This window comes from Schistocerca nitens, chromosome 8, assembly GCF_023898315.1.
Source record: "Schistocerca nitens isolate TAMUIC-IGC-003100 chromosome 8, iqSchNite1.1, whole genome shotgun sequence".
Lineage (NCBI taxonomy): Eukaryota > Metazoa > Arthropoda > Insecta > Orthoptera > Acrididae > Schistocerca > Schistocerca nitens.
Window position 1 is genome coordinate 417,549,953 of NC_064621.1, and position 27,136 is coordinate 417,577,088.

General features: G+C 42.3%; 1 protein-coding gene across 1 annotated transcript in view; it reads left to right on the forward strand.

The window, feature by feature from the left end:
- The first annotated feature begins 2,799 nt into the window (after window positions 1–2,799).
- The window catches only part of LOC126198575 (sialin-like), a 111,514-nt gene continuing 87,177 nt past the window's right edge, over window positions 2,800–27,136 (forward strand). Inside the window, exons 1-2 of the mRNA XM_049935011.1 lie at window positions 2,800–2,934; window positions 26,098–26,285. Of these exons, the coding sequence (XP_049790968.1) occupies window positions 2,889–2,934; window positions 26,098–26,285 (234 nt within the window). The 5' untranslated portion in view covers window positions 2,800–2,888. The remainder of the gene's footprint in view (window positions 2,935–26,097; window positions 26,286–27,136) is intronic.

Genomic DNA, 27,136 nt, shown 5'->3' on the forward strand with positions numbered 1-27,136 from the left:
GTGTGTGCTGTCCTTAGGTTAGTTAGGTTTAATTAGTTCTAAGTTCTAGGCGACTGATGACCTCAGAAGTTAAGTCGCATAGTGCTCAGAACCATTTGAACCATTTTGACTCTAATGGACATCCCCACAAGATTATTTCTTAAAGATTTCGAGGGCTACACGGACGATTACCCGCGTAATGCTACAAGCTGCATCAAACCAGTCTTCTGACTGAAGACCACAAGAGCAACAACATCTGTATTGTGCGGAAAGTGGCAATTGACTCTAAATAAAAAAGCGTCAAGTCATCCACATGAGATCTACAGGGAATCCATTAACTTCCCGTTACACGACAAACCACACAAATCTGAAGATAGTCAGTTCGATTAAATATCTATGGATTGCGATTACGAACAACATAAATTGGAACGACGACATAGAAAATGCCGTGGGAAGGGAATAGACTCCTTTTCTTGGCAGAACACTTAGAAGATGCACAGATGTACCAAACAGACTGACTACACTACTCTGGTCCGTCCTCTTCTGGACTACTTGCTACGCGGTGTAGGATCCTTAACAGATACACTGACTGAGGTTATCGAAAAATTTGAAAGAGAGGCAGCTCGTTTCGTGATATCGCGAAATACGGGTGAGAGTGTCATGGATATGATATGTCAGCTGCGGTGGTAATCATTACACTGAAGGAATTTTTCATTCGTCGAGATTATTTCACGGAAATTCCATCACCAAATCTGTCCTCGGAATGCGAAAATGTTTTGTGGGCGCCCACCTACATAGGAAGAAATGTACATCGTTATAAAATAAGATAAATCGTAGATCCCACGTGAAGAAGTAAGCATTAGTTTTTCCCACCCACATTTTCATAGTGGAACAGCAGAGAGTTAGTCCGAAGGTCGTTTGATAAAGCTTCTGCCAAGCACTTAAGTGTGAAGTGCAGAATTGCCATATAGATGTAGATGTAGGTGTAGGGCGTCCAATACTTGTTCTTGAATGGCAGGTGCAGATGACAGGAGTTTACGATGTGCGTGGTGCGCAATACGACGATCCTTCCCTGTAGTTGAGTAGACTTGATCTACCGAAACCTTTACAACTAGATGCCTGCTCATATGATTCCTTGCAGCCCAGTATCGGGCCGTTGTCAATTATGAATTCTCCACAAACCTGGATGCTGCATGATTCGAACAGCTGGCCAAATGGAGATGCCCAGAGTGGCCTCTTTCAGACTTTGTCATGCGCTGATAACGATGTCTCACACGTGTATGTGGCAGCTGTGTGTTCCACACAGTGATCAGCGCATGACACCGTTCACGATCCTTGTACAGGATGATTCTTATTAACGTTTAAAATATGCCGAAGCGACTTAGATGACGATGAGACAAGTAGTTTAATATAAGACACATAGGCCGCAAATGACGGGAAATACAAAAGCGGATGACAAATTTTGAACCTGTGACATCATCAGATGATGTACCTGGCCGTACGTGCTGCGGTGGAGCCTATCGGTCTATCGCACGTGATCATCCCAACCCTAGTCAACTATTCACATCGGTGTGACTCTGGGACTACGCGCGCGACTTGGCGTGCAACGGCATGGGTACGATCTTGCATCTGGGAGGCAGTAATTTTTGCACTGCGTAAGGCAGTTATGAGGTTACATTTGGATAAGATTACTTAACTTATTTCCGGTCTTGCCATCTCCAATGATTAATTGCAAAGTACAGTACAAAAAAGACCTACCGAATTGTGTCACAAGTAAATGAGTATAAGCTTCCGAAATGCGCCGCTGGCAGTAAATCAGCTACGTATTCCTCACTACATGAAGTCCGCAAAAAAAGAGGGGACAAAAGGAAAGAAACACTATTGAGGACAATAATTTTATATCTTTTACGTTTGCAACAAATCACATTTGCAAAAGATGTTCGAAAACAGGGTAGCCTAGAGGAGCGATGCTTGGCACTGCCCCCTTACCGGCGGGGTAGGATCGGCAAGTCCAAACGCTGCACTTGCGGCGAGGTACGTCATCTGATGACGTCACATGTTCAACCTTTGTCATCCAGTAGCGGGGTACTTCCCGACATTTGCGACCCCATCAAGTTACTTGTTTCAGCGTCGTCTATGTCGCTTCGGGGTTTTTTAAACGTTAATTAGAGTCACCCCATATATCCTATCAGACCTGATAACACCACTAAACACGAACAACACTAATGCACCCTGATGGACTTTCTACCAGTCTCAGAGAACTGCATCTCCAATCGTTTACATAGCCTCCGATGGCAGTGTATTTCAGTAGAAAAAAGCTACAATATGAATCATATAGCAAGACATTAACTTCTTTGCAGACTTCCACTAGCCCAAAATATTGTTTCGGCATCTAGATCAGTTTATGGTGAAGAAGTTAGTAGTGAAATGATCACAGACGGACTCAACATCTTAGGTCATAAGTCCCCTAGAGCTTAGAACTACTTAAACCTAACTAACCTAAGGACATCACACACACCCATGCCCGAGGCAGGATTCGAACCTGCGACCGTAGCAGTCCCGCGGTTCCGGACTGCAGCGCCAGAACCGCTAGACCACTGCGGCCGGCGAAAGTCCCACAAATCCAAGTGCAAAGATCTCTAATTTGTGATTAAATAGTAAATATTACTGATAACACCTGAAGAGACTGACTGTTTCTCATTCAAGGTAAGGAATGGGGATTTTGAATAGCCAAGATGTGGCTTCGAGAGGAGTAGATAAGCTACCGACACCGTGTCCCCGAGATCTGATGCGAAGATTACTTTCAATAGTCGTGCTTCCAAATGGTGCACCCGCAGTGGCTACTCGCGGGAGATAGTGCTATAAGTTAAAGAACGACTGCTGCTACCAGTTTTACGCAGTTTCTCACCATGTGTGCCACCATGTCATCCCCTTCTGCTCGCCACAGAACGTTTAGTGAGTACTTTCATGGAACAGTTTCCTATTTAGTTACTGGTCTCTTGCAGCAATGACGGAGTTCAAACGTTCATGAAAAAGCATCCCTATACAATCGAACACAGACAACTTGTAGTTTCCATTTGACTATAAATACGTATTCACCGTAATGAATGCATGTATAGCGTAAGGCAACTCTTGACCGAGGAACATCTCGGTTAACCGTCACTTCCTAACGAGTCTTAGAAAAAAAAAGAAATAGCCTATTGCTTGCTAATTATCATTTATTATGCTAAGATTGATGCACTTCGGGGTTTATTCTCATTTAGAACTTGTGACTGGACTGATTTTTTACGTTTGGATAAATATACAATTTTGTGATTAAATCATCTGAAAGCATTGTAAATATAAAATTGCAAAGCATTAAGCATCTGAAATAGTTAAACCAGTTCTCGGAAATATCTCGTTTACCACTGTAAACAGGTACAAAAAAATTATTGTTAGCAGAAATCTTTTTCTCTGTGAGTAGAAATCTCGTACTAACACCTACAATTAATGCATAATGGATGAATTGTCTATAGTACAATCAGTGAATCAAGATATAGTAAGCAGTCACTACTGAGCGAAATAATTATAAAACTGACGTCGAATATGCATTTCCTAAATCAAGATATAATAATCAGTCACTACCGAGCGAAATAATTATAAAACTGGCATCGAATATTCATTTCATTTCTCTTACATGACAGAACCTCCATCATGTTTTCGTACTCCTAGCACCAATTAAATATGGCCTTGCGTTGCTCAAAAGACGGTCCTACTTCATTCATTGCTGCTCTGTCATCTGCTGGGAAACCCGGGCTAAGGTCTGTTGAGAAAACAATGGACTACACTACCGCGCAAAACTGCAATGATGTGTCATTTTGTTCCAAAGATATTAACTATCGAAGAGCGTCTCAATTCTTCTGGGTCCTGTATTTATTTATTTATCGGGTTCCGTAAGATACTCCAGTACGAAGCTACTTAAACGAGACAGTAGATAGTCTAGAGACTGTTGATTAGAAAATTTATAAACACGAGAACCAAACACTTAATAAAAGACGGAAAACAAGTGTGAGAATATACGAATAAGTAACACACTATTAAGGAAAGATCCGAACTACTGCGTGAAACTCGTGTCGAGAATAAAAGAAGTGAGCCACAAGGAAATCTTTCTAGTTGGGCTTGAACACCTGGAGTTTATCACTTGGTTTTTTTCAGTTTTACTGGAAGCCAATTTAAAACTAAACCTAGTGAACAGTGCAAAATTTTCTGTGCACTTCTTACGGAAGTGTTGTTCGAGCGCACGTCGTTTTCGCGTGCAGTGTTCAGTGAATGAATGCTGCAGTTTCTTCTGAATGAGCCAGTATCGCGAACAACAAATCCCATAATGAGGTATATGTACAGGAACCGTAGAGCTAGAATTTGTGATGGTATGCGAAGAATAAAACCCTGTTACATATTGTAAACCTACATCTTCCACCCTAACGGAATTTGTTTTTAATGTCAGACCAGCAACTTCAAGCGCATTAGCATATAACTTCACTTTTCGTAAAGCGATTCCAAGTTCCTGAGATTTTTAAATTGCTAGTACGATGAATATTAGGACTGTAAGGCCTCTTTCAACGGTAATTACCAGGAAACGTTATAGCTGGCAATAAAACCACGAGAAGCTTCAGTTCAGCTATAATTACCTTTTCAGTTAACGTAGAGAGGTATGTTTAGCAGAATGTACATCAGCAATCCTGCGCTAACTGTCTTAAGAAATCGTAAACTACTAGTGCTTCTCGTACAGTTTGCATTAGTAATACACTGATAATACAACACGCCTTTTTTTAGTTCGGTATCCTCTCTTATGCAGCACAAACAATAATTCGCTAGTCAAATCAACCTGATTACGTTCTGATAAACTCTTATACACAGCACCATAAGGGGGACGATAGCACGTTGTTGAATAGGAATAAATAATTTCTTACGTGTAACTATATTCTTGAAAAATTCCAAACTTATCGCGTAATTACAGATTCAGCTGCTCTGTTATCAACCAATCCAAATGCATTACGTAGAAAATGTAAGACTTTACAAATTACCACATCCCTCACGTTTCCCTCTTTATTTGGTAACATAAAAGCAGTAAAACTGTCTTTTATCAGTGTTTATTTTCGCCTTCTTGATTTCAACTCGCAGACAAAGTGCGCGTACGAGAAACCACTGAAGTGTACTGTTTATTCCTTGCAAGTGTAGTGGATTTGGGAGTAAGACTTATTCTTTGCTAATTTTGTTGCGTTGGCAGAAGAGCCAACACCGTGTTACAACTGGAGGCCGAAATGCACGCAGGCTGGCGTGATGACGGAAGAACTATACTGACGTGAGGTCTGGAACATGACAAGGAATTAGAATTCAGAAAGCGGACGTAATTAGTTTGATACTTAACTTTATTCCATTAATGATGAACGTCGCTCTTGACGTTACATGATTCACAGTATTATCTGTTCATGATACATAGTAACTGAATATGGCACCTTGCTAGGTCGTTGCAAATGGCGTAGCTGAAGGCTACGCTAAACTGTCGTCTCTGCAAATGAGAGCGAATGCAGGCAGTGAACCATCGCTAGCAAAGTCTCTCTAGACTAGACCTGCCGTGTGGCGGCGCTCGGTCTGCAATCACTGATAGTGGCGACACGCGGGTCCGACGTATACTAACGGACCGCGGCCGATTTAAAGGCTACCACCTAGCAAGTGTGGTGTCTGGCGGTGATACCACAAATTTATAACTGTGACTTCTGATTTTGATCGAAAAGAAAAAGTATTGTGAAATAAATGTCGGTTTCATTTCTGACCTATATAATTGGTGACTTCGAAAACAAGAAAGATTTAAGACACAATAACATTTTTTGTGTTTTTTCCTTAAACATAGGAGGCGCAAACGGTCTTTTACAAACCACTGGTGAAGAGATCGATGTTTTAGAACTTTCGACGCTGGGAGACAACAACAAGATGGTCACGGCGTTATCACAAGCTTCAGCAATCACAGCCGCGCTACGAGTGTACAACCGCGCCCAAGATTTTACGCGCGCGGGGTCCTATGCGTCAACCGCTCTCTGCCTGCAGTTGCAAACGCCACCATGTACGCCTACACAACCGGACATACAGTCTGCGATCTTGGAAAAAATTTTCGCCCAACAACGGATCGCAGAAGACCGTGAACGTTTAAGCCGGCAATTACATTTTTGGACCAGAGAGCGACGATGATAGTTTCTGACGTAATTCTGCAACCGCCTCACCAACAGGCATATCTCGCGCTGAAGAATACGCTAATTACACGCTGCACGCAGTTACCTTAGCAGAGGTTTTCGCAAGCGCTTTACCAAGAGAAACGTGAGCATAAAAACCTGTTGGAACTTAGGAGGCATTTGCGAGCGGTAGTGGACGTTAGCGTAATATCTAACGAATTATTGCTACTTATCTGGCGACAACAACAACTTCCTCCTCAAGTGCAGTTGACACTGATAGTGCATGAGGGACAACCGTTGGATAAGCTACTGCAAATAGCTGATAGAGCATATGCCACATTCGAGTTGACTGCTGTGGCATCCGTAGAAGCGGCAACTATCAGCGTCGTAGCAGAAAGCGACAAACACGCACCGTAGCTCTTGGAGGAGTCGATGCCGAATTGTGCCGCCGCATGTTATTGACATTCAACGAACATCGCTGAAGAACTGTGAGAGTTACGGATAGCAGTTGGAAAGATTGTCACGCAGTTACAGAACTTGGAGTTACGGACGAACACCGATAAAAAGGCGCGGTCGATGCATACTTGCAGCCTACAGCCGTCAGACCGCAGTCAAGGTCAAGCTCGCGCCGTTAGTTTCTTCTGGTGCCGCAGACAGCTCGGTTCTCGAGCTACACAGTGTACGATACCGCGTGAGTATGCAAATGGAAAGAACAGCCCGGATTAGGCGTCGCCGACTGCGGCAGTCATAGACGCAGCCGTCGACGTAATAAGAAGAGGCATACCGTAGCTGCGTGCAGATGGACACACACTGGTGGTGAGTCCCATGGTGGCATGCTCACTTCTACTCCGACGACTCACGCCCAGGCGACGTGTCGGTTGCACTCGCTCGACAAGATTTCTGGCTTAAGGTTTTTAATAGATCAACTCAGAGGTCAGCACCCTGCTGGCCACGGGCGCAGTTAAGATGATGATGCTCGAGCCCTTAAAGTTGCTAGGTGTGAACAACCAAGCTTCAGTATGTACGGGCACAGAGAGCTGTCGATAGACATTGGTTTTAGTATTCAGTACAAGTGTTTTAGGGTGGCAGACGTTATACAACTTTGTAAGGTGCCAATTTCCTGTCGCACTTTGTGCTGAGCATAGACTTGGCAAATGCAAATATTATAAGCGAGACACAAAGCGACAGATTAAAAGGTATTCAGAGGGATTCTGTTGACAACGTAATAAGAGTAATCACTAATGTGAGTAAGCAGTCCACGCCACAAGGGTCGGTGCAGGCAATCAGCATTAAGCACAGTACCTTGCATTATACACGCATGACTATGGGACCGTCGGTTTCACGATGCAACTGTACAATAGCTCTGGTTGGCTACAACTATGCCGATATTCGAACAGGTGCTCCGCGCGTTAGTATCCTCTGCTGACGTAAGTGTTCATGACAGGCACCTACACAAAGTACGACAGAGGTTGTGTAGCTATGGAGTGGTATTATATGAAGACAAGTGCATCATTTGCAAAAGTGAACTAACTTTAATAAGTCACAAAGTCTCAGCCGATGGGATCCAACTTTTGCCTGAAAGGATAGTCACGTTGGGTGATCTTCCAGAGATGACGGACTGTAAACAACTTAGACAGTTTTTGGGTATAGTAAGCAGTAACAGACGCAGTTGCTGGTAACAACAGCAAGAGAAAGTGATTATTACAATGGACGCCAGAAACGAGAAATGCTTCCAGTCAATTACAAGAGAGCTTCGAAGAAGCAGTTTTCCTCACCCGCCCCATCCTGTCTGTACCGCTGGTAGATGCCAGGCAGACTGCGACTGGGGCACCACTACACCAAGAAGTTAATGTACGTTGGCCGCCTTCGCAATTTCTTTCTTTTTTTTTTCGAAGAAGCTGCAGTACGGACAGACAAAATGGAGTATCTACAATAGGGAGTTATCAGCGATATACGAGAGTGTAAGACATTTTCGTCCTTACAATGAAGCCCGGCCAGTGATAATTTTCACAGACCATAAACTTATCGTATCTGTCTTCCGAAAAATCAGCTATAAATGTTCGCCATTGCAGTTCCTCACATAGAGGTCGTCAGCCAGTTCACCATGGACATATGGCGTATTCAAATGGTTACCCCACTCATATAATTATGGTTGGTGGTGACTTCGATGTACCCTCAATATGTTGCCGAAAATACAAGTTTAAAGTCGGTGGTAGGCATAATACGTCGTCCGAAATCGTACTGAATGCTTCTCAGAAAATTATTTTGAAAAACTAGTTCAAGAGCCCATTCGAAGTGTAAACAGTTGCGAAAACATACTTGACCTGTTCGCAACAAGGCAACAAGCAATCCTGACGAAATGAGTTGCATCATAACAGGTACATTGGTTAGCGACCACAAGGCTGTTGTAGCTAGACTCGTAACATCAAAACCTACAAGAAATAAACACAAAATACATCTGTTTAAAAAAAGGAGATAAAAATTCGATTGACACCTTCCTAAGAGACGGTCTCCACTCCTTTCAATCTGACTACGTAAGCTAGACCCGATGAGGTTTAAATTAAGATCAATAGTGTCGACGGGAACTGAGAGATATATACCACATAAATTAGTAAGAGATGGTACTGATCCACCATTGTACACAAAACAGGTCAGAACACTGTTGCAGAAGCAACGAGAAAAGCATACCGAATTTAAAAGAACGCAAAATGCCCAAGACTGGCGAAGTTTTACATACGTTCGAAATTTAGCGCAAACTCCAATGTGAGATGCTTTTAATTGTTTCCACAACGAACCTCTGTCTCGAAATTTGGCAGAAAACCCGTAGAGACTGTGCTCGTGTGTAAAGTGCGAGTACATTAGTGCTAAGGCCCAGTCAATACTTCCACTGCGTGATAACAATGGTGATATTATTGATGACAGCACCCCACTAAGGCAGAGTTACTAAATACAGTTTTCCAAAATTCCTTCACAAAGCAAGACGACGTAAATATTCCAGAATTTGAATCAAGAACAACTGCCAACACGATTTACTTGGAAGTAGATATCCTTGGAGATGCGATGCAGCCAAGAAAGGCAAAGCTTCCAGACCAGATTGTACACCTGTCAGGTTCCTTTAGAGGATGCTGATTCAGTGCCGCGATACTTGGCAATCATATAGAACCGTTCACTCGTAAGATCCGTATCCAGAGACTAGAAAGTTGCACAAGTCACAAAAAGAAAGGAAACAGTAGTAATTGTTTGATTTGCAGACCCATCTCACTAACATTGATTTGCAGCAGGGTTTTGGATCACATACTGTGCTCGAACATTATGAATCACCTCGAAGAAAACGATTTATTGACAAACAGCCAACACGGATTCAGAAAATATCTTTCTTGCGATACATAAGTAGATCTTCATTCTCTTAAAATAATGAGTGCTGTCGACAGGGGATGTCACATTGATTCTATATTTTTAGATTTCCAGAAGGCTTTAGACACCGTTCCACACAAGCCACTTCTAATTAAATTGCATGCCTGTGGAGGGTTGTCTCAGTTCTCTGATTAGATTCGTGATTTCCTGTCAGAAAGGTCACAGTTCGTAACAATTGCCGAGAAGTCATCGACTAAAACAGAAGTAATATTTGGCGTTCTCCAAGGAAGTGTTACAGGCCCTCTGTTGTTCCTGAGCTACGAAAACAATATTTAGGAAGCAGTCTGAGCAGTCCTCTTGTTTTCAGACGATACTACCATTTGGTGTCGTACAGTGTCATCAAAGCGTGAAAAGTGTGAAGTCATCCACATGAACACCAAAAAGAATGTGCAACATTTGCGTTACGCGATAAATCACACATATCTGTAATGTCAACTAAATACTTCGTGTTTACGGTGACGAATAATGTACATTGGAAGGATCACATAGATAATGTTGTGGCGAAAGCAAACCAAAGACAGCGACTTTTGGCAGAACACTTAGTAAATGTAACAGATTTATCGAAGATTGCTTACACTACGTTTGTCTGTCCTCTTCTGGAGTACTGCTGTACGATGTGGGATCCACATCAGATAGGACTGACGGAGAACATCGAAAAAGTTGATAGAAGTTCATCTCGTTTGTATCATTGCGAAACAGGGGAGAGAGTGCCACGGATGTGCTACATGAATTGGGGTGGCAGTCATTAAAACAAAGGCGTTTTCCGCTACAGTTGGACCTACTCATGAAACTTCAAACGCCAGCGTTCTCCTCAGAGGGTGGAAATCCTTTTGGAGGCCACCTACTTATGGAGATATGATCATCGTCATAAAATAAGAGAAATATGACCTCGGCCGGAAAGATTTACGCGCGGAAAGATTTAGGTTTTCGTTTTTCCTGCGGGAACTCTAGAGAAGTAACTTAAAGTTCGTTCGATGAACCCTCTGCCACGCACTTAATTGTAAACTGTAGAGTAATCATATAGATGTAGAGGCGGAGAGAACATAGTCGCTAACTGTATTTCGTGAGTATGCAGTTTGGGAGCATTTTAAATTACGACGAGCTAACAACAGCACAAGAGAGAGATCAACAGCGGCAGAACCTCTGACAGATCGGCCCACATGATTGCGACTGGAGCAGACACACGTGCCACAAATCGAGGTCAACATATGGTGCGATATCTCACAACAAGACCACAGCCATACATTACTCAGCGATTCCGAGCATTGGCATTTGACATTGTCTATAGCCTAGTGCACCCAGAGGAAAACACCACTATGAAGTTAAAAACCGAGCAGTCCGTGTGGCCACCGATTAAAAAGAATGCCAGGAATTGGACTCGCTCATGCCTTTAATGCCAGCGTTGTAAAGTGCAACGATTTGTCTATGCAGAGGTCGAAAGTTTTGCGGTATCACCGGCAAGGTTCATTCACATACTAGTCGACTTAGTGGTTCCACTTTCAACCTGAGGAGCTTATAGATACTTGCTCATGGCAGTAGACATGTACAGAAGATGGTCAGAGGCCATACAAGTCATAGACATAGCAACCGAGACGATAGATAGCAAAGGCGTTCATTGGACATTGGTTAGCTCGTTTCAGATTCCCACTGCGTACTACAACAGACCAGGATCAAAATTTCAATTTAATCTTTATAACGAACTGTCCAGACTGTATGGGCAGCACAATCAAACAACCAGTTATCACCTGACAAGCATCAGAATGGTGTAAAAGTGGCAGAGAACACTGAAGGCAGTTTTCGTGTGTCACCCAGAGAGTTGGGCAGCGGTGCTTATACTGGTACTTGTTCATTTACAGATTGCGTATAAGGCAGATGTAGGCGCATTGGTGGCGGAGATGGTTCACGGGGAGCCGTTGAAACCTCTGGCAGACTGTCTCACAGGTGCACAACTGCCAGCACAAATGGAGCTGCCACTGCTGAAAGGTGTTCTCCCTTTAATTACTCTGTCGGTCAGATTAATATTCATATTTTAGGTCATAATCTCCATGTTCCCCAATACTACCTTTGGTATGTGTGGCTCATGACTTTTACATGAGGAAATTGGGAGCAGATGTTCTTATAGCTACTTGTGCAGCCTGTAGAGAACTTGTACCTGAGAGGCTGCAGTGGAGGCAATGGAGAACAGGGAGAAAGCTGAGTTGTGGGCCATAAATGTTGTGTCCAGCGACCTGCCTGTGCGAGTGATTGGCGGAAGCACCGCTGTGTGTATTGTACCTGCAGAGGGACCTCGGTCTGTGGCACTTCATTCTTCCCACTTAGGGTCGGAGCAGAGGGCGCCGGCAAAACGTTTTAACTGGGGAGGCGACAGTCCATCGCGAAGGCAGCCAGATGATGGAATGTGGGTGGAGACTCTATTTAAGAGAGACTGCTGTAATATGAGTTTTTGTGCAAACGGCGGGACGGTCACAAAAATACAAGCATTTCTATGTTAAAAGCTGGGCAGTGCCATCAGAGAGGCTAGTGCAGGAGTTTAGTGGAGGCAAAATTGTAACTCCCGTGATGACAGGAAGTTAGCGAGTGGAAAAAGAAACAACATATATTTCACAGGCTCGCCTGTACGGGAAGCTTAAAAGCCTTCTTTCAGAAACTGGAAATGGTTGGCCTGTAAAGATTAGATCTCTTTGTAAATGAGGTAGACGTTTTTTGCCAAGATATGGCCATGCTCACCTCGAGAACGACGCCTCCCTAGTCTAAAATATTCTTTTTTCGGACAAGAGAGATTTTTAGTCGCTGATTGGTTCCCTTCAGGATACGCAAAGCAGAGACTTGCTTCCGCCCACAGCGTACCGTTTTCTACTGCCGCCTGATTCAGGTTGAAAGGATAAAATATTGCTCCACCGGCGTACGGTTGTTAAATGACATTCATAGCTCCCTGTTCTCCGTGAACCACAGTTTGTGGTGTAGTAGGCCGTAGTTGAGTCCATTTGAATAGAGTTTGACTTCACAGTGGATTCATGTAAACGAAGTTTGATTGCATTGTAAAGGGGATTAAGTCAGGGGAAAGATGCTATAGTTTCCACCCCAATGAATGCTTTGCCAATCAAGCACCCTTACTTTCCTAATTTTTTTTTGTAAGATTTATCACTCGATTGTAGTTATAAAAAGATCAATAAAAACTTGTTGTTATTTTTGTAAACTTAAATACGCCGCTGTTCTCATTCACACTCCTCCAGCCATTCACTGTTTTTATTTTGTTGTGGTGATGCATTGATGCACCAGCAGTTCCGAATGCAATCGGACTAAATTAGTTAATTTTATGATTAATTTGAGTTCTGTAAGTGACCGCAAACAAAGGCAACAAAAGTGCCATGACTAAAGTCACTACTTTCATATATAAAAATTAAGAGTGTATCTAACGATTTGAAGATTGTTGAGAAGATAATACTTTTCTTCATATAAAGATAATAACATTTAGCATCACTTGGACATAAATTTGTGATGAAAGCAAGCAACCTCTTGCACTGCTGGTGCAGCAGATTTATGACCGCGTGGCAAAGATGAAACAGCCACCTTCGTCCCGCCAAGGTGAACATGCGCTCTTCGTGTACAAAGGATTGAAGGACAGTGTGCACATCATGCTGCACACAGACGCTGTCTGGGCTCCTCTGCAGCCCCCTTATACTGGGCCTTACCAAGTACTACGATGTGATGCCCATACTATAGACATCTTACTAAATGGATAAAGCATCAGCGTGTCCATTGAAAGGGTGAAGCCACCATGGATCTTACCAACGCCGACGCTTGTTTGCATATCTTCAGTTGACGATGGCTGTGGTCCAAATGAGTCTACACACAGCCGGACTGAAGAGTCAACGCCAAGACGCCAGGGGAACAGCCGGTCATACTTGCTCTCGCTTCGACATGACAATCAGCCATCAGTACAAGAGACAGACGACAAATCAAAGCCCGCATCTCGTGGTCGTGCGGTAGCGTTCTCGCTTCCCACGCCCGGGTTCCCGGGTTCGATTCCCGGCGGGGTCAGGGATTTTCTCTGCCTTGTGATGGCTGGGTGTTGTGTGCTGTCCTTAGGTTAGTTAGGTTTAAGTAGTTCTAAGTTCTAGGGGACTGATGACCATAGGTGTTAAGTCCCATAGTGCTCAGAGCCATTTGAACCATTTTGAACAAATCAAATTAAAGCACCCCTACGCCCCAGCTGCTCCGTACATTAAGGGGGGGGGGGGGGGGGCTGAGTGAGAAGGAGAAACCGAGCAGCGACGTACAATGTTTATTCCTTGCAAGCGTAGCGCACCTTGGAGAAAAACTTTTACTCTTTGTTGCTTTAGAGCTGTGATTTAAATTGGTGATCGAAAGAAAATGAATGTTGTGAAATATTTGAGATTTTAATTCCGGCCTACAAAATATTTATCTAATAACAAAGTGAGCGACATGTTATTGACCGTTCTCAGGGTCAGTACCCTTACGTAAAACATTTTTAATATAATTTATTTCTTTTGTCGTTCTGCTAGGATTCAACATTAGTTTGACACGTCCTCTCTTCTTTTTTAAATAAAATTCAGTATATTATCTTTCTCCTGTCCTTAATAAATATTTATTTTCATTACTGTTTAGTCAGCCAGACATTGACGAACGAGTCTATCTTGTTACACTCTTTCCAGAGTTCATTTCAAGCAAATAATAATAATATCTGTTCGTACTCTGCCCTTTACTTAAAATTTTAATATTTTCTTTATTTTATTTTATTTATAAGTCAAGTTCCTTAGGACCAAATTGAGAAGCAAATCTCCAAGGTCATGGAACGTGTTAGTACATGAAATTACAACATAAAAGTAATAACAGATAAAATAAAATGTCCATGCACCCAAAAAATGTCAAGCCATAAGTTTAAGTAAACGCAACAACAATATAACTTAAGATTCAGCTTAATTTTTCAAGGAGTCCTAGCAGAATAGAAGGAGTGATCCAATAGGAATCTCTTCAGTTTAGATTTGAAAGCGCGTGAATTACTGCTAAGGTTTTTGAACTCTAGTGGAAGCTTATTGAAAATGGATGCAGCAGTATACTGCACACCTTTCTGCACAAGAGTTAAGGAAGTCCGGCCCAAATGCAGGTTTGATTCCTGCCGAGTATTAACTTAGTGAAAGCTGTTTATTCTTGGAGATAAGCAAATGTTGTTAACAAGAAATGACAGTAAGGAATATATATAGTAACACGCCAATGTCAAAATACCCAGACTCGTGATCAGGGGTCGACAAGAGGTTCGTGAACTTACTCCACTTATTGCCCAAACCGCCCGTTTCTGAACCAAAAATATCCTTTTAGAGTGGGAAGAGGTACCCCAAAATATAATACCAGACGACATAAGCGAATGAAAATAAGCCAAGTAGACTAATTCCCATTTTGAACGATCACTCACTTCAGATACCGTTCGAATAGTAAAAGTGGCAGCATGAAGTGTTTGAACAAGGTCCTGAACGTGGGATTTCCACGACAGTTTACTATCTATCAGAAAGCCTAGAAATTTGTACTGTTCAGTTTCACTAATCTGTGAAATCAAAACGTCAGGTTTTGTTGAGTTGTGTGTTAGAAATTGTAAAAACTGTGTCTTACTGTGGTTTAGCGTTAGTTTATTTTCTACAAGCCATGAACTTAGATCATGAACTGCACTATTTGAACCGAGCCAACGTTGCACATAACATCCTTTACTACCAGGCTAGTGTCATCAGCAAGCAACTTCGTATGATGCTAGTATCTTTACTTTTAAACCGACCAAAATCCAGGACCATGTCTCTGTAGAAAGAGGGATTGAAAAGTCAACAATCTAGTTCTGAATTCATGTACCGAAATATTAATTAGAAAAGTATTTATATACAGTCAGTGCCAGTGAGCCTGAAACCTATTAGCTACCTGGCCTATATAAGAAAAATACTAGTGCCACCTTCACTGGAACCCCAGACTCGACGTACGCAAAGAAAAGTCAACCTCTTCAGGTGTTGGCGTCTGGCTACAGCTTTGCCCCAATAGTGTTAGGAAGACTTTGACACTTGCCATAGATTTCTCGAAGTAATTAATGGCGCTGAACGCGATTCAGTTTAATGGTTCCTTTAATGAAATCCCCGATAGGATAATAGGGAAAAATTCTTATCCGTGCTGGACAATGTGACCTCTAGCTTCGACATCTGGTTGGCGGCATTATGAGCTGGCAGGCGCCCAGCGACTGAATGGCGAGAGTGCCTCGTTCTAGCCTCAACCCATCAATGTTGAGTCCCATCAGTACTGAGGTTAGACGTCCAGGCAGCCAGTCTGTTCGGAATGACAGTTGTGTGGTGATGGCCACTTGGCGGATGCCCAACGACAACAATTTCCAACTCAATGACGATGCTGATTTGATGCAGAGTGTTCGGATTGTCAGTATTTGTATCCACGTGAGTTTCTTGTGGTCACGTGCCGTGTGCCGAAGCATTCTGGGTGTAGTACCCTACTGCTAAGTGATCGGTAGACTATATGTCGTTTAGTGAGGGTTTATGACAGTTCATTGGTTTGAAAACGGAATTTTGATATCTTTAAGAAGATCTTGAAGAAAGACAAAAGTAATGAGACGTAGCAAAAATGGAAACAGTGAGAAACTTAAAATTAGGATTTGTGATCAAGAAGTAGATGAAGTTGAGGAATTCTGTTACCTGGGCAGCGAAGTAACACATCAAGGATGACATCAAAAGCAGACTAGCACTGGCAGAAAGGGCATTCCTACCCAAGAGAAATCTACTGATATAAAACGTAAGCCTTAATATGAGGAAGAAAATTCTGAGAATGGACCTTTGGAGCACAGCACTGTATGGTAGTGAAACATAGACGATGGGAAATCCGTAACAGAAGAGAATGGAAGCCTTTGAGCTGTGGTGCTATCAGAAAAATTTTGAAAATTAGTTTGAATGATAAGGCAAGGAGCGAGAAGGTTCTGCGTAGAATCGGCGAGGAAAGGAATATATGGAAAACGTTGACAAGAAGAAGAGATAGAATGGTAGGACATCTGTTAAGACATTAAGGAATGGTACTAGAGGGAGCTGTGGAGTGTAAAAACTGTAGAGGAAGACAGATACTGGAATACATCCGCCAAACAATACGGACGTTGCTTGCAAGTGCTACTTTGAGATGAAGAGGTTGGCGCAGGAGAGGAATTCGTGGTGCGCCGCAGTCAGAAGACTGATGACTTGGGGAGAGGGGGGGATTGCAACTTCATGAGTTGGTAACGAAAATTATCTCATTAAATCGTGAAGGTTTAACACTCGAAATTTGATGCAATGTTTTTCTCACAGTCGGACACAGAAGACAGAGAAATAGAAAAGGTTCACTACCCCCTACCCCATCTTTTCTCCCCACCCTGTAGCTGTAGTAATGAAGAAAATAGCTTTATATGAAGGAACACCGCAGAACATACTACCTGATGAAAAGTATGTGGATATACCTGTGTAATGTGGATTTGAGCAGTAGATGTCGCGAGAAGCGTACCCACCAGTGTAAAAAGAGGCGGGGAGTGTTGCGTTATCGGCAGAGACGCAATTAACAGTATATTGGGTTGGTCAGCAGGACTCAGTGACTTCGAACACGGACTAATCATTGGATGACACATGAGTAACGAGTCCATCGGGGATATTTCAACTCTTCTAAAGCTTGCCAGATCGGCAGTTGGTGATGTGATACTGTGAAGTGCAAATGCGAAGGAACAACCGCAGCTAAACCAAGGCCAGATTCCTCTCCAATGAAACTGCGACGCAGTACGCCGAGCAAGCAGAGCTGCTCCAGGAGCAGCTGCGGCAGAACTGCGCCGCACAGTAGCAGGGGTCGCCGACCAGCACCAAGCTGCCGCCGTTCAGCAGCAGCCTGATGCTGTACCAACTCACTGACGACACGGCACAGCAGAGGGCGTAAGGCAACGCACTGCGTTGCCGCACAGGACTCGTTTCGTTATAACGACCATGGCACTGACACGGTATCTTCTTGCACGATACCCGCTGTTAACATAACCTATCCTTGCATGAACTGTCGCAGTCAGCAAGACACCCGCTACTGCTCTTACTACCCGACTATTGCAGAGGTTTTTGTCCCTTGGCGCTTGCCTTGGCACATTTTTCCCCTCTGCCCTTCAAACCGCTACCCTTCGTTCGACTTTCGACCAAACCTATCCCAAGAAGGACGCATATTAATGGTCAACCTTAAACAGACGTAGGCAAACATCACAGTACCCACATCCTGCGACACCTCACTTCAGTGAAAACTAACCCTTTGCAGAGATGGTAGTAGACCTTTTGAGTTGGCCATCATGCCGGTGTGGGAGTGGATAGGTTCCACCTCTTAAAAAGGCCAGATTGACCTCATGCACTGACGGACAGCAAGCATCGAGAACAGGGGAGAATAGCTGTAAAAAGGTGCTTTGAACAAGCGAAAGAATCACTCACGGGTTCCAAAGTACGACCGCAGTCCAGCAAGCACAATGATTGGGCATTGGGAGTTAAAAAGAATTGGGCGCAATAGCCGAGCAGTTCCTCATAAGCCACACGTTTCTCTAGGTAAAACTCAGCGACGCTTAAGATGATATAAAGAGCGATTCCTACTGAACAGTGGATGAGTGGAAACAAGTGATTTAGAGTGACGAATCACGCTAAGCCCTGTGACAATCCCATGGAAGCGTTTGGATTTGGCGAATGCCTGCAGAACGTTAAATGCTGTCAGGTATCGTGCCATCAGTTAAGTGCGGAGCACTTATGTTGTGGAGCACTTATGGTGTGCAGGTGTTTTTCGTTGTTGGGGTGTGGCCTCTCTTACTGCGCTTGAGAAAACGCTAGATGAGGAAAGATATGAACACATTTTAGAGCGCAGCTGCTAGGAGCGTTGTCCACGAAAGACAAGGAAATGCGTTACAACGATGATCCAGTACTTGGTTTGAACCTATCAGAATGCTCGACATACTGGAAAGTTTAGATATTAAAGTAATCAGCGGTGACGCAGCTCTAATCTGTGACATTAATATGTAGTTGAGACAATATTTCTCGGGATTCAGGCGCTGATAAGGGAATTGCGTGTCAATAACCGAATCTTGAGATCAAGAGATATTGTATCCCTCATAATAAATAATCACCATTGTACCTCAGTTCTCACTGATCAACAAAGAGATGATTATAAATTAAAAATATTACACATGTAATGGACATTTGTTTTTATTTCTAGCAACCTCTATATATTTTCGTATGTCTGTTTCACATTAAGAGTGAGCATGAAGTATAGCTGAAACTTAACTGCCACAAAGTAGAAACACATCTAGTAGTAACCGCCACCTATTTGTTCTATATCTCCCTGTCAAGACACATTTTCTCTTAGGAAATTATTCTCTAGAGAGGTGTTACTTAAACTCAAAAAGCGATACTTTATGAGGAATGACTGATAAACTAATGACATTAAAATGATAAGTTGATTAAAGATTTTTCCATCTGCTTGGGTCCAGAATAACAATTGTCAATTTTTATATGTGAAAAATTCTTGATTGAATTAAAAATCCGCTACAGCTGTAAATAAAGGCTCATTTTATTTGTCGACTACTTTCTGAAGCTTATAACTCCATCATCAGTTGTCATCAACTAATTTGTTAATTCATCGATGCATGACAGGCGGGTCGGTCACTTATGAAAGATCGAACACGCGCCTGTACGACACATGGAGTGTCGGCGCAGTGAATGGAGTGCTTGCTTTGTCGGCCAGCAACGAACACGATCGCCCCATTCCCGACTCATGTTGGCTCCTACAGAGGAGATTTCTGGTCTCCAGAAATCATAATACGTGAGCAGAAAACATGTTCCAAAATTTCACAACACGGCGACGTCAGAAACATAGGCTTATAGTTCTGTGCGTCGTTCGACTACCGTTCATGAATACGGAAATTTCCTGTGCTTTTTTCCAATCATTAGTAACGCTTCGCAGCACCAGAGATCTACGGAACGCTGCTGCTAAAAGAGGTAAAAGTTTTTCGCATACGCTGATAACCTTGCGAGCTAATATCCGAAAGATGTTTGGGCTCACATGCTGTTCCTTTTCGTCGAAATGTTTTGGCTCAAACTCGTCTAGGGGTTGAACCGCACGTGTCGTATTACACGCCCTAAATTAGACACTTGTGACCCTTTGGTTAAATTGTCTGGCTGATGGCAAGTTTGCTAGACTGTACGAATCATACAATGTTAATATAACATATAAAAACGGTAGTAATAATATCGGGAGCTAAATTAACGACCCATAAATGATGTATACCACATAGTTGCGAATTGGTTAGAATAACGTTCATTCAGAAAGCAAACTAATAGTGAAAGTGGTCGTATTTAGAATTACTGTTACACTCGAGCGCATATCCATTTGACCCGTTCGATCACTCACAACCTCATCACGAAATACAAGTTTCTACTCGAAAACTTAGATTTCACACCAGGCGCGGCTGCTCACCGCTCAGAGACTAAGTCCCGCGATACCACACAACACGAAACTTTCTAAGCCTTTTCACTTCCTAGCTACCTAAAGACCGACCGTCCGCCTTCGCGTCTCCGCCAGCAGTGACCTCTGCCCGTCCCCGGCCGTGTTTCCCGCAAGCCGAATATCCTCGCTCAACTGACTAGGGTAGTTCCCTTTCTTGAAGTCGTCATCTGATTGGCTATAGCTTATTCTACATTATTTTACATTTTAACATATTTAAATAATCAAAGCTTGACCACTTTCACGTTCTAAATAAAGTAACAATAATACCCATTACATAATAAACATTAAATTCTTTTACATACAACCAATACAATTTCCTTCTTAGCTTTGAATGCTATGGCCAGTAGCCTTGCACCAATGTGCTTTCTGATAAAAAAATAAAGAACAAAAGTAACTATTATGCGCTAAACTTTACAACAAATATTGTATTACCTAATGATTCAATAAGGTGTCATGCTGTCATCGTTCAATGTGTTTTATGTGGCGGAAATGATGATCTGATGCTTAACTGAAAATACTGATAATTTAAATTTTCTATATCTTTTAAACAAATGAAGTTACTGAGTTGATATTTACAACGTTAGACATTTTCATGATGCGCTTCTATACTAAACATCAATCGTTAAGATCGGGCAATGTGTTCAGATTTTAGCATTCAGGTCTTTGTTACAAAACTCGTTAATTTCACTTCAACAGTAAATCCTAAACTATTATCGATATAATAAGTATTCATGTTTTATTGGGATCACCATGAATTTTTATGGAGGATGGCAGATTAAAATTACTGTGGCTTCATTCCCTGAATTACTACAGAATTAAATAGTTTTCATAATTATTTCCCTTTATGGCCAATCTTAGGTCCGCCGTATTTAACACTGCTACATCTCCCTGGCCACAAAAGCCTTATACTGGGTTTCCCTATGACGTAGGTTCTCGTCGGTCTCACTTGCACACTACAGCGCTTAGGCCTTAATAGACAATAGACGCCTGTGAGTTTCTCCATCTCGTGATGAATCTGCGCCCTTTGTGGCACCCGGTCCTGGATGAAAGGGTTCATTTCACAGTTCCTGAAGGCTGACTCTTTCGGCCATATATTTAAATGAGAGCGCAATGCTCGTTAACACACAACCCGACAGATCAAGTGCCTTTCCTCAGCAGAGGGATTTCAATTGCTTTTCCACCCCTTGGCCTTACTCCGATATCTGTCGTTTTCGTTCATGCATTGATTTGAAGGAGAAACTACAGTGCAATCTTTCTCTGTGAAAGAGTTTAGGAAAAAGACGTTTAGTATTTCAGCCTTTTCTATGTCACCCTCCGGTGCAATGCTATTATGGCCACAGAAAGTGTGGATAGATGTGTTCGATCCGTTTATTGGCTTAACACGAAACGAAAACGTCTAAGCATTTTCTGTCAAATCGGTAGCAAGAAGTTTACTTCTTTGCTCGGCAGATACCTATGTAAAGCATAGTGTTCAGCTGTAATTTGAGGGCTTTTCTGAACTGGGTGGGGTAAAATTAAGTTTGAAAGAGGGGAACTTATTAATGGGTGCTGTACTGCTTATGAGAGTCGTGGGTGAACTGAGATTAGATACATGCATTTGAAAGTACTGGTATAGCTAAAATCATTAGGTGGTAAGGCAGAGGAATATACTACCAACGGAATGGAAACTATTAATCCTTATTAATTACGATTATCTAATACTTCTTATGGGTATACAAGCGAATCAAATAATTTATGCAGATTCCACATGTTGAATAAAGCGAAATAAGATCATTGATCAGTCTCATTATGGGATCACTAAGACAACACAGTAAACGCTCGTGTGTGTGGGCCACGGGGAAAAATAAGTGAAGCAAAAGAAACTGAAGTGCTTCGTCTCTAATAAGCTGGTCCACGAGGCTTATACACTCCAATACAGCCAAAAACAATTGCATCGATCGCCATAATACACCTGAGTGGAGGTTAATCGTGCATGAAAAGGAATAAAAACCACCCATACGATATTTGCATGAGCAGTTCTGTGAAAATAAGTATCTCGATATGATTAACTAACGTGTACTCCACTAACTAAAGGTAAAGGTTTAATAAAATTTAAATGGCGGTCTTGATCCCATACACACATTAATTATTTATAAATTTTAAAGAAATGTGTATAGAGATCAAGGCTGCATTTTAATTGTTATTAAATATTGTTTGAAGATCACTGTTTTTTTTTTCAAGTATGATTACAAAAATAAAGATAAAGGATTTAGTTACGTTACAGAAATTGATCTGAATACAATTTGTATCTCGAGACTCTTGTCTCACAATCATCCAACAAAGCCAACCGAACTTAACAACTCATCTCGCAAAGGAGCGCTCACCACCGCGGGGTTAGTGTCACACTTGAAATCAGTGCCGTTACCCACAGAGGCTGATTTCCTCCGAATCCAACAGCAGGAGTCGGAAGGCTGCTAACATCAGAATCTTGGGTCAGTTTCCCTCGATGCATGGCACTAGAATCTTGCGTCTGTTTCCGTCTCAACTTAACAACAAAATAATCTTCGTACTTGACTCCGGGCAGGAAAAACGGACAAGCTTGTTTTTAGCCACTCACGCTCTAGCAACAACCGAACCACCAATTAGGCGAGAGAGTTTGCCACTCAGATCCCCTCTACATGAATTTTTAAAATTGGCCCATGGGCCAGAGGGAGGTTGACTTGTTATCATACGAGGGTGAGTCAAATGAAAACCTTAAATTTGTAATTACAAATCGAAATTTCGCGCCGTTATCCTGTAAGTTGGTAAGCGTGCTGCAAACAGCGTGCAGAATGGCCTGTCGGTGGCAGCATACTGCAGATGCACACATACTGTCGCAGTATCAGTATAAAGATGGCCGCCCCACTTGCGACTTGCACCAGTGAAGATCAGCGTTCTGTTATTCGGTTTTTGCGTAGTGAAGGTGTGAAACCGATTGAAATTCATGGACGAATGAAGGTTCAGTACGGTGATGCATGTTTGTCACAGCAGCAAGTCAACAATGGTGTAGGAAGTTCGCAAATGGTGTGACTTCAGTGGTAGATGCTCCTCGTCGAGGTCAGGCACAACGAGTTGTGACTCCAACGAACATTGCAGCAGTTGAATCCATAGTGAAGGAAAACTGCCGAGTGACACTGAATGACATTGCAGCATGTCTACACATTAGTCAAGGGTCAGCACACCACACTGTGCATGATGCGCTCCAGTTTCACGAAGTGTCTGCAAGATGGGTGCCACGGCAGCTGACTCTTGAAATGTGAGACCGACGTGTTGATGCTTGTGAAGAACTTCTTCGGCATTTTGAACGAGAAGGTGATGGCTTCCTTGCAAGAATCGCTACTGGGGACGAAACCTGGGGTTACTTCCACCAACCGAAAACGAAGAGAGCGAGCAAGGAATGGCGCCATTCCTCATCACCAAAACCAAAGAAGTTTCGAACAGAACCACCAGCAGGGAAGGTTATGCTGACTCTCTTATGGGACGAAAAAGGCGTCATTTTGGAGCATTACATTCCTAGAGGGACCACTGTCACCAGTCATCATACACAGATCTCCTAAAAAATCATCTGCGGCCTGCAATTAAATCAAAGCGACGTGGATTGCTGTCAACAGGTGTCCTTTTGCAGCATGACAATGTAAGGCCCCACCCTGCCCGTACAACAGTAGCAACAATCACAGACCTGCATTTTGAGTGTCTTCCTCATCCACCATACTCACTAGACCTTGCCCCAAGTGATTTCCATATGTTTGGACCACTCAAAGACGCAGTGGGAGGATAGAAGTTCCGTTCTGATGAAGAGGTACGCCACGCGGTGTATGAGTGGTTGCGCAGACTACCAAAAGAATTTTTTTCTAAAAGAATTTATGCAATTTGTAAGCGCTGGAGGACTTGCATTGAGCGTGGGGAGTTTATGTTGAAAAGTGATACAACTTTGTACCACTTCTGCACAATAAATAATATTTAAAAAATATTTAAGGTTTTCATTTGACTCACCCTCGTACCCCCCTAATGAAATATAAAATTATTCGAGCGGAATATTCCTCGTAAAAGGATAGAGGGAGCAAAAGAGCAAGCGGGACAGTGCTTGTTGTTCAAAAAATCGGTCCATTATCAGCTCGTCGTGGAACTTGGGTCCTTTGAAAATTTCCTGTTGAGTAACTTGTGTCTATGCTACTAAGGGTTACACCTCGTTCCGCTACTTAACCCGTGACTGAGTTCAAGCGTCTAATGAGAAGAGTTGTGCGTTCAGCTACGTCTTTTCTGGCGCCACTCTGTCGCAACGCCCCGAAAAGGAAGCATACTTAGACCTAGAAGAGCCGTGTCTTAAGTCTGCGTCTCGATTTCGTGTCGCTGGACAGCGAGGCACATGGAGGACGCTTTTATTTTTCAAGTCGCCCCCATGGCTTGGCCGCGACAGGAGTGGCTTGGTCATCTATTCACTGAGCGCTTTTGCGAGCGAAGAAAATCAGGTCCCATCATTCACCGTGACGAATTCATTTTTCATCCCAAAGACTTGGAAGCAAGCTGTACCGTAAATCCAGGGGCAGTGTAAAGCCAAAAGCAAGCAGTAAGGTACTAGATAAAAATTTATTCTTTTATAGTCAGTATTAAGAAGGACCCATACTCTGCCTACACCAAGAAATACAGCTGTATTACAGTCGTAAGATGAAAAGAGGTGCGGCTCACATAGTGATCCTCTGCAATTTTTTCTGCCTTGTCCAATTCCTTGCTTTTAGGGTGGCGCAAATTGAATAGAACCGAGGAAAAGATTGACCCCAATGCAGCAACCCAGTCAGCAATTGGAGGGATCGTTTCAAAATGTTGTTGAACTTCGTCCGTTGATACTCAACACTGTTAGTGTTGGAGATGGTATTTTCATACAGACCACTCCAGGTGACCTAAGATCTGTTTCCTGTAGTTCTTGCTAAGCAGAAAGATATTCCTACTTTTCTTTGTATTCCTGTTTACAGCCGTATTCGGTGATACTGTAACAGGCTTAGGATCATTGATTCTCTGTCCTAAGCGACTCGAAAAGTTCGCGTCTACTTGTCATCAACAGATCTAAGATGTTACGTTCACGAGCTGCTTCTCTGATTAATTGCTCAAAGTAATTCTTGGAAAATGTATTTAGAACAATTTCTCACGATTTCTTGTCTTTCCTACACGCTATAATCATTTGAGTCTCCCAGTCTATAGCTGCTAAGTTGAAATCTCCACCTGATAGGGTAACATATCTAGGAAATTTACGCGATATATTCTTCAAGCTTCACTTCACAAGCTCCGCCACTGCTACTCCAGAGGTAGGACATCTCTGTTTGTCGACAACAAACTCCCATGTTTAGAAAAAAACTTCAACCAAAAATGAAACAAGTACTGTCGTTACCGTGTTACATCTATACTTCTTCGATATAGTTCAACATGGCACAACTAGAGAATACTACAGGTGCTACCGGCGTGCGATATTTTTCTCTTAGAGCCTCTAGAGAGGGGCCAGGCACACAATCTGGGGTGGAGTGCACAACAGAGATTCTTCAAGCTTGGAGAAGCATTAACAAAGCCTTTTAACGTCTAGCTCGTCCTTACTTCACCGTCGTAGCCAGATTGTGATTCTCACTAATCGCTCCACGGAACAACACAAAAGTCGCAATTGCCGAAAGAATTGATGTCTACAAATGGAATTCGAAAATTCTTCCCTATCTATTTCTTACAAATATAATTAATAATTTCATTTTTACCAAGATTTAATCTAATAAAAATTTTGTTACTGTAATGAAAATTCAAGGAATGAAAAAAAGTTTGAAATTTTTAGTTGCTACATCTTAAAAATTTTAAAAAGAACTGCAATGTTGGAACACTCTTTCGGAATAAAAGACACAAATGCTGACTGCATCATAAATACTGCAGACAACTTTTCCCTTAGACACACACACATGTTACTTTTTTTCAGCTCTGTTTCCACTTCGGTATTCCATAGCAGCGATGGGTATACTGGCAATCTTTGCCCAGTATGTATTAAAGGTGACTCTGTCGGTGGCTCTTGGTGGAATGGTCAAGCACGTAGCTCAGGAAAGCTCGGCGGCCGATGAAACTTGTCCTCTGCTGGGCACGGCAAACACTAATTTGACAAACACTGAGGTATGTGCAACTGCATAATTAATAAAATACCTTCCTGGTTTAAAAATGTGCAAGCCAGATTTTATTGAGTTTTACGAATGATAAGTACTTCTGTTCTTCGTTGTTGCATTTATTTTTTGTTTATGTGATGTAAGGTGATATATTCGGTTTTTCTTATTCTATGACTGATGACAACTGTGTAACTTGAAATGACATGTTTAATGTCTCAATATTAGCATAGAAATACACGCTTTTACACAGTTTACCATGTGACAATGTTAAAACAGTTGTCAGGATAACGCATTTCATCAACATCGAAAGTGAAATAATCCTAAACACAACAATATTAAATAATAACCCTGAGAATGTTAAATTATCCTAAACATGACAATATTAAAGTTTAACTAGACATGTTCTTTACAAAATTATTCTTACGATTTCGTTATGATGTTGCTCAGAACTACAAGAAATCATCCGATTCGGGTTCAACGTTTGGTATTATTTTTAGGATGACAATCAAGTCTACGATGGATGGTTAGTTATGTGAAAAATTGAGCAAAAGATTACCCAGGGTCGCTGGAGTTTACAGTTGACACAAGCTGGTGAAACAAGACGTTTACGCCTCTGCACGCGGTATTTACCTTAAGCCGCGATGAGCTGACATCTGCTAGGCCGCTCTCTCCTCTGAAATTCCTATCAAACTAAATTAGAACCTTTGCTGCCTTTTTTCAGCATAAACTCTCCCTATGTTTCTTGTTATGCGAGAAAACCTGTACTCATCCCTAGTCTTAGAATATGGCTATATACACGCGCATGGCTGGAGCAACGTGCATGTTATAATGCCCTCTCAGTTCTTGCAAGAACAATTAACT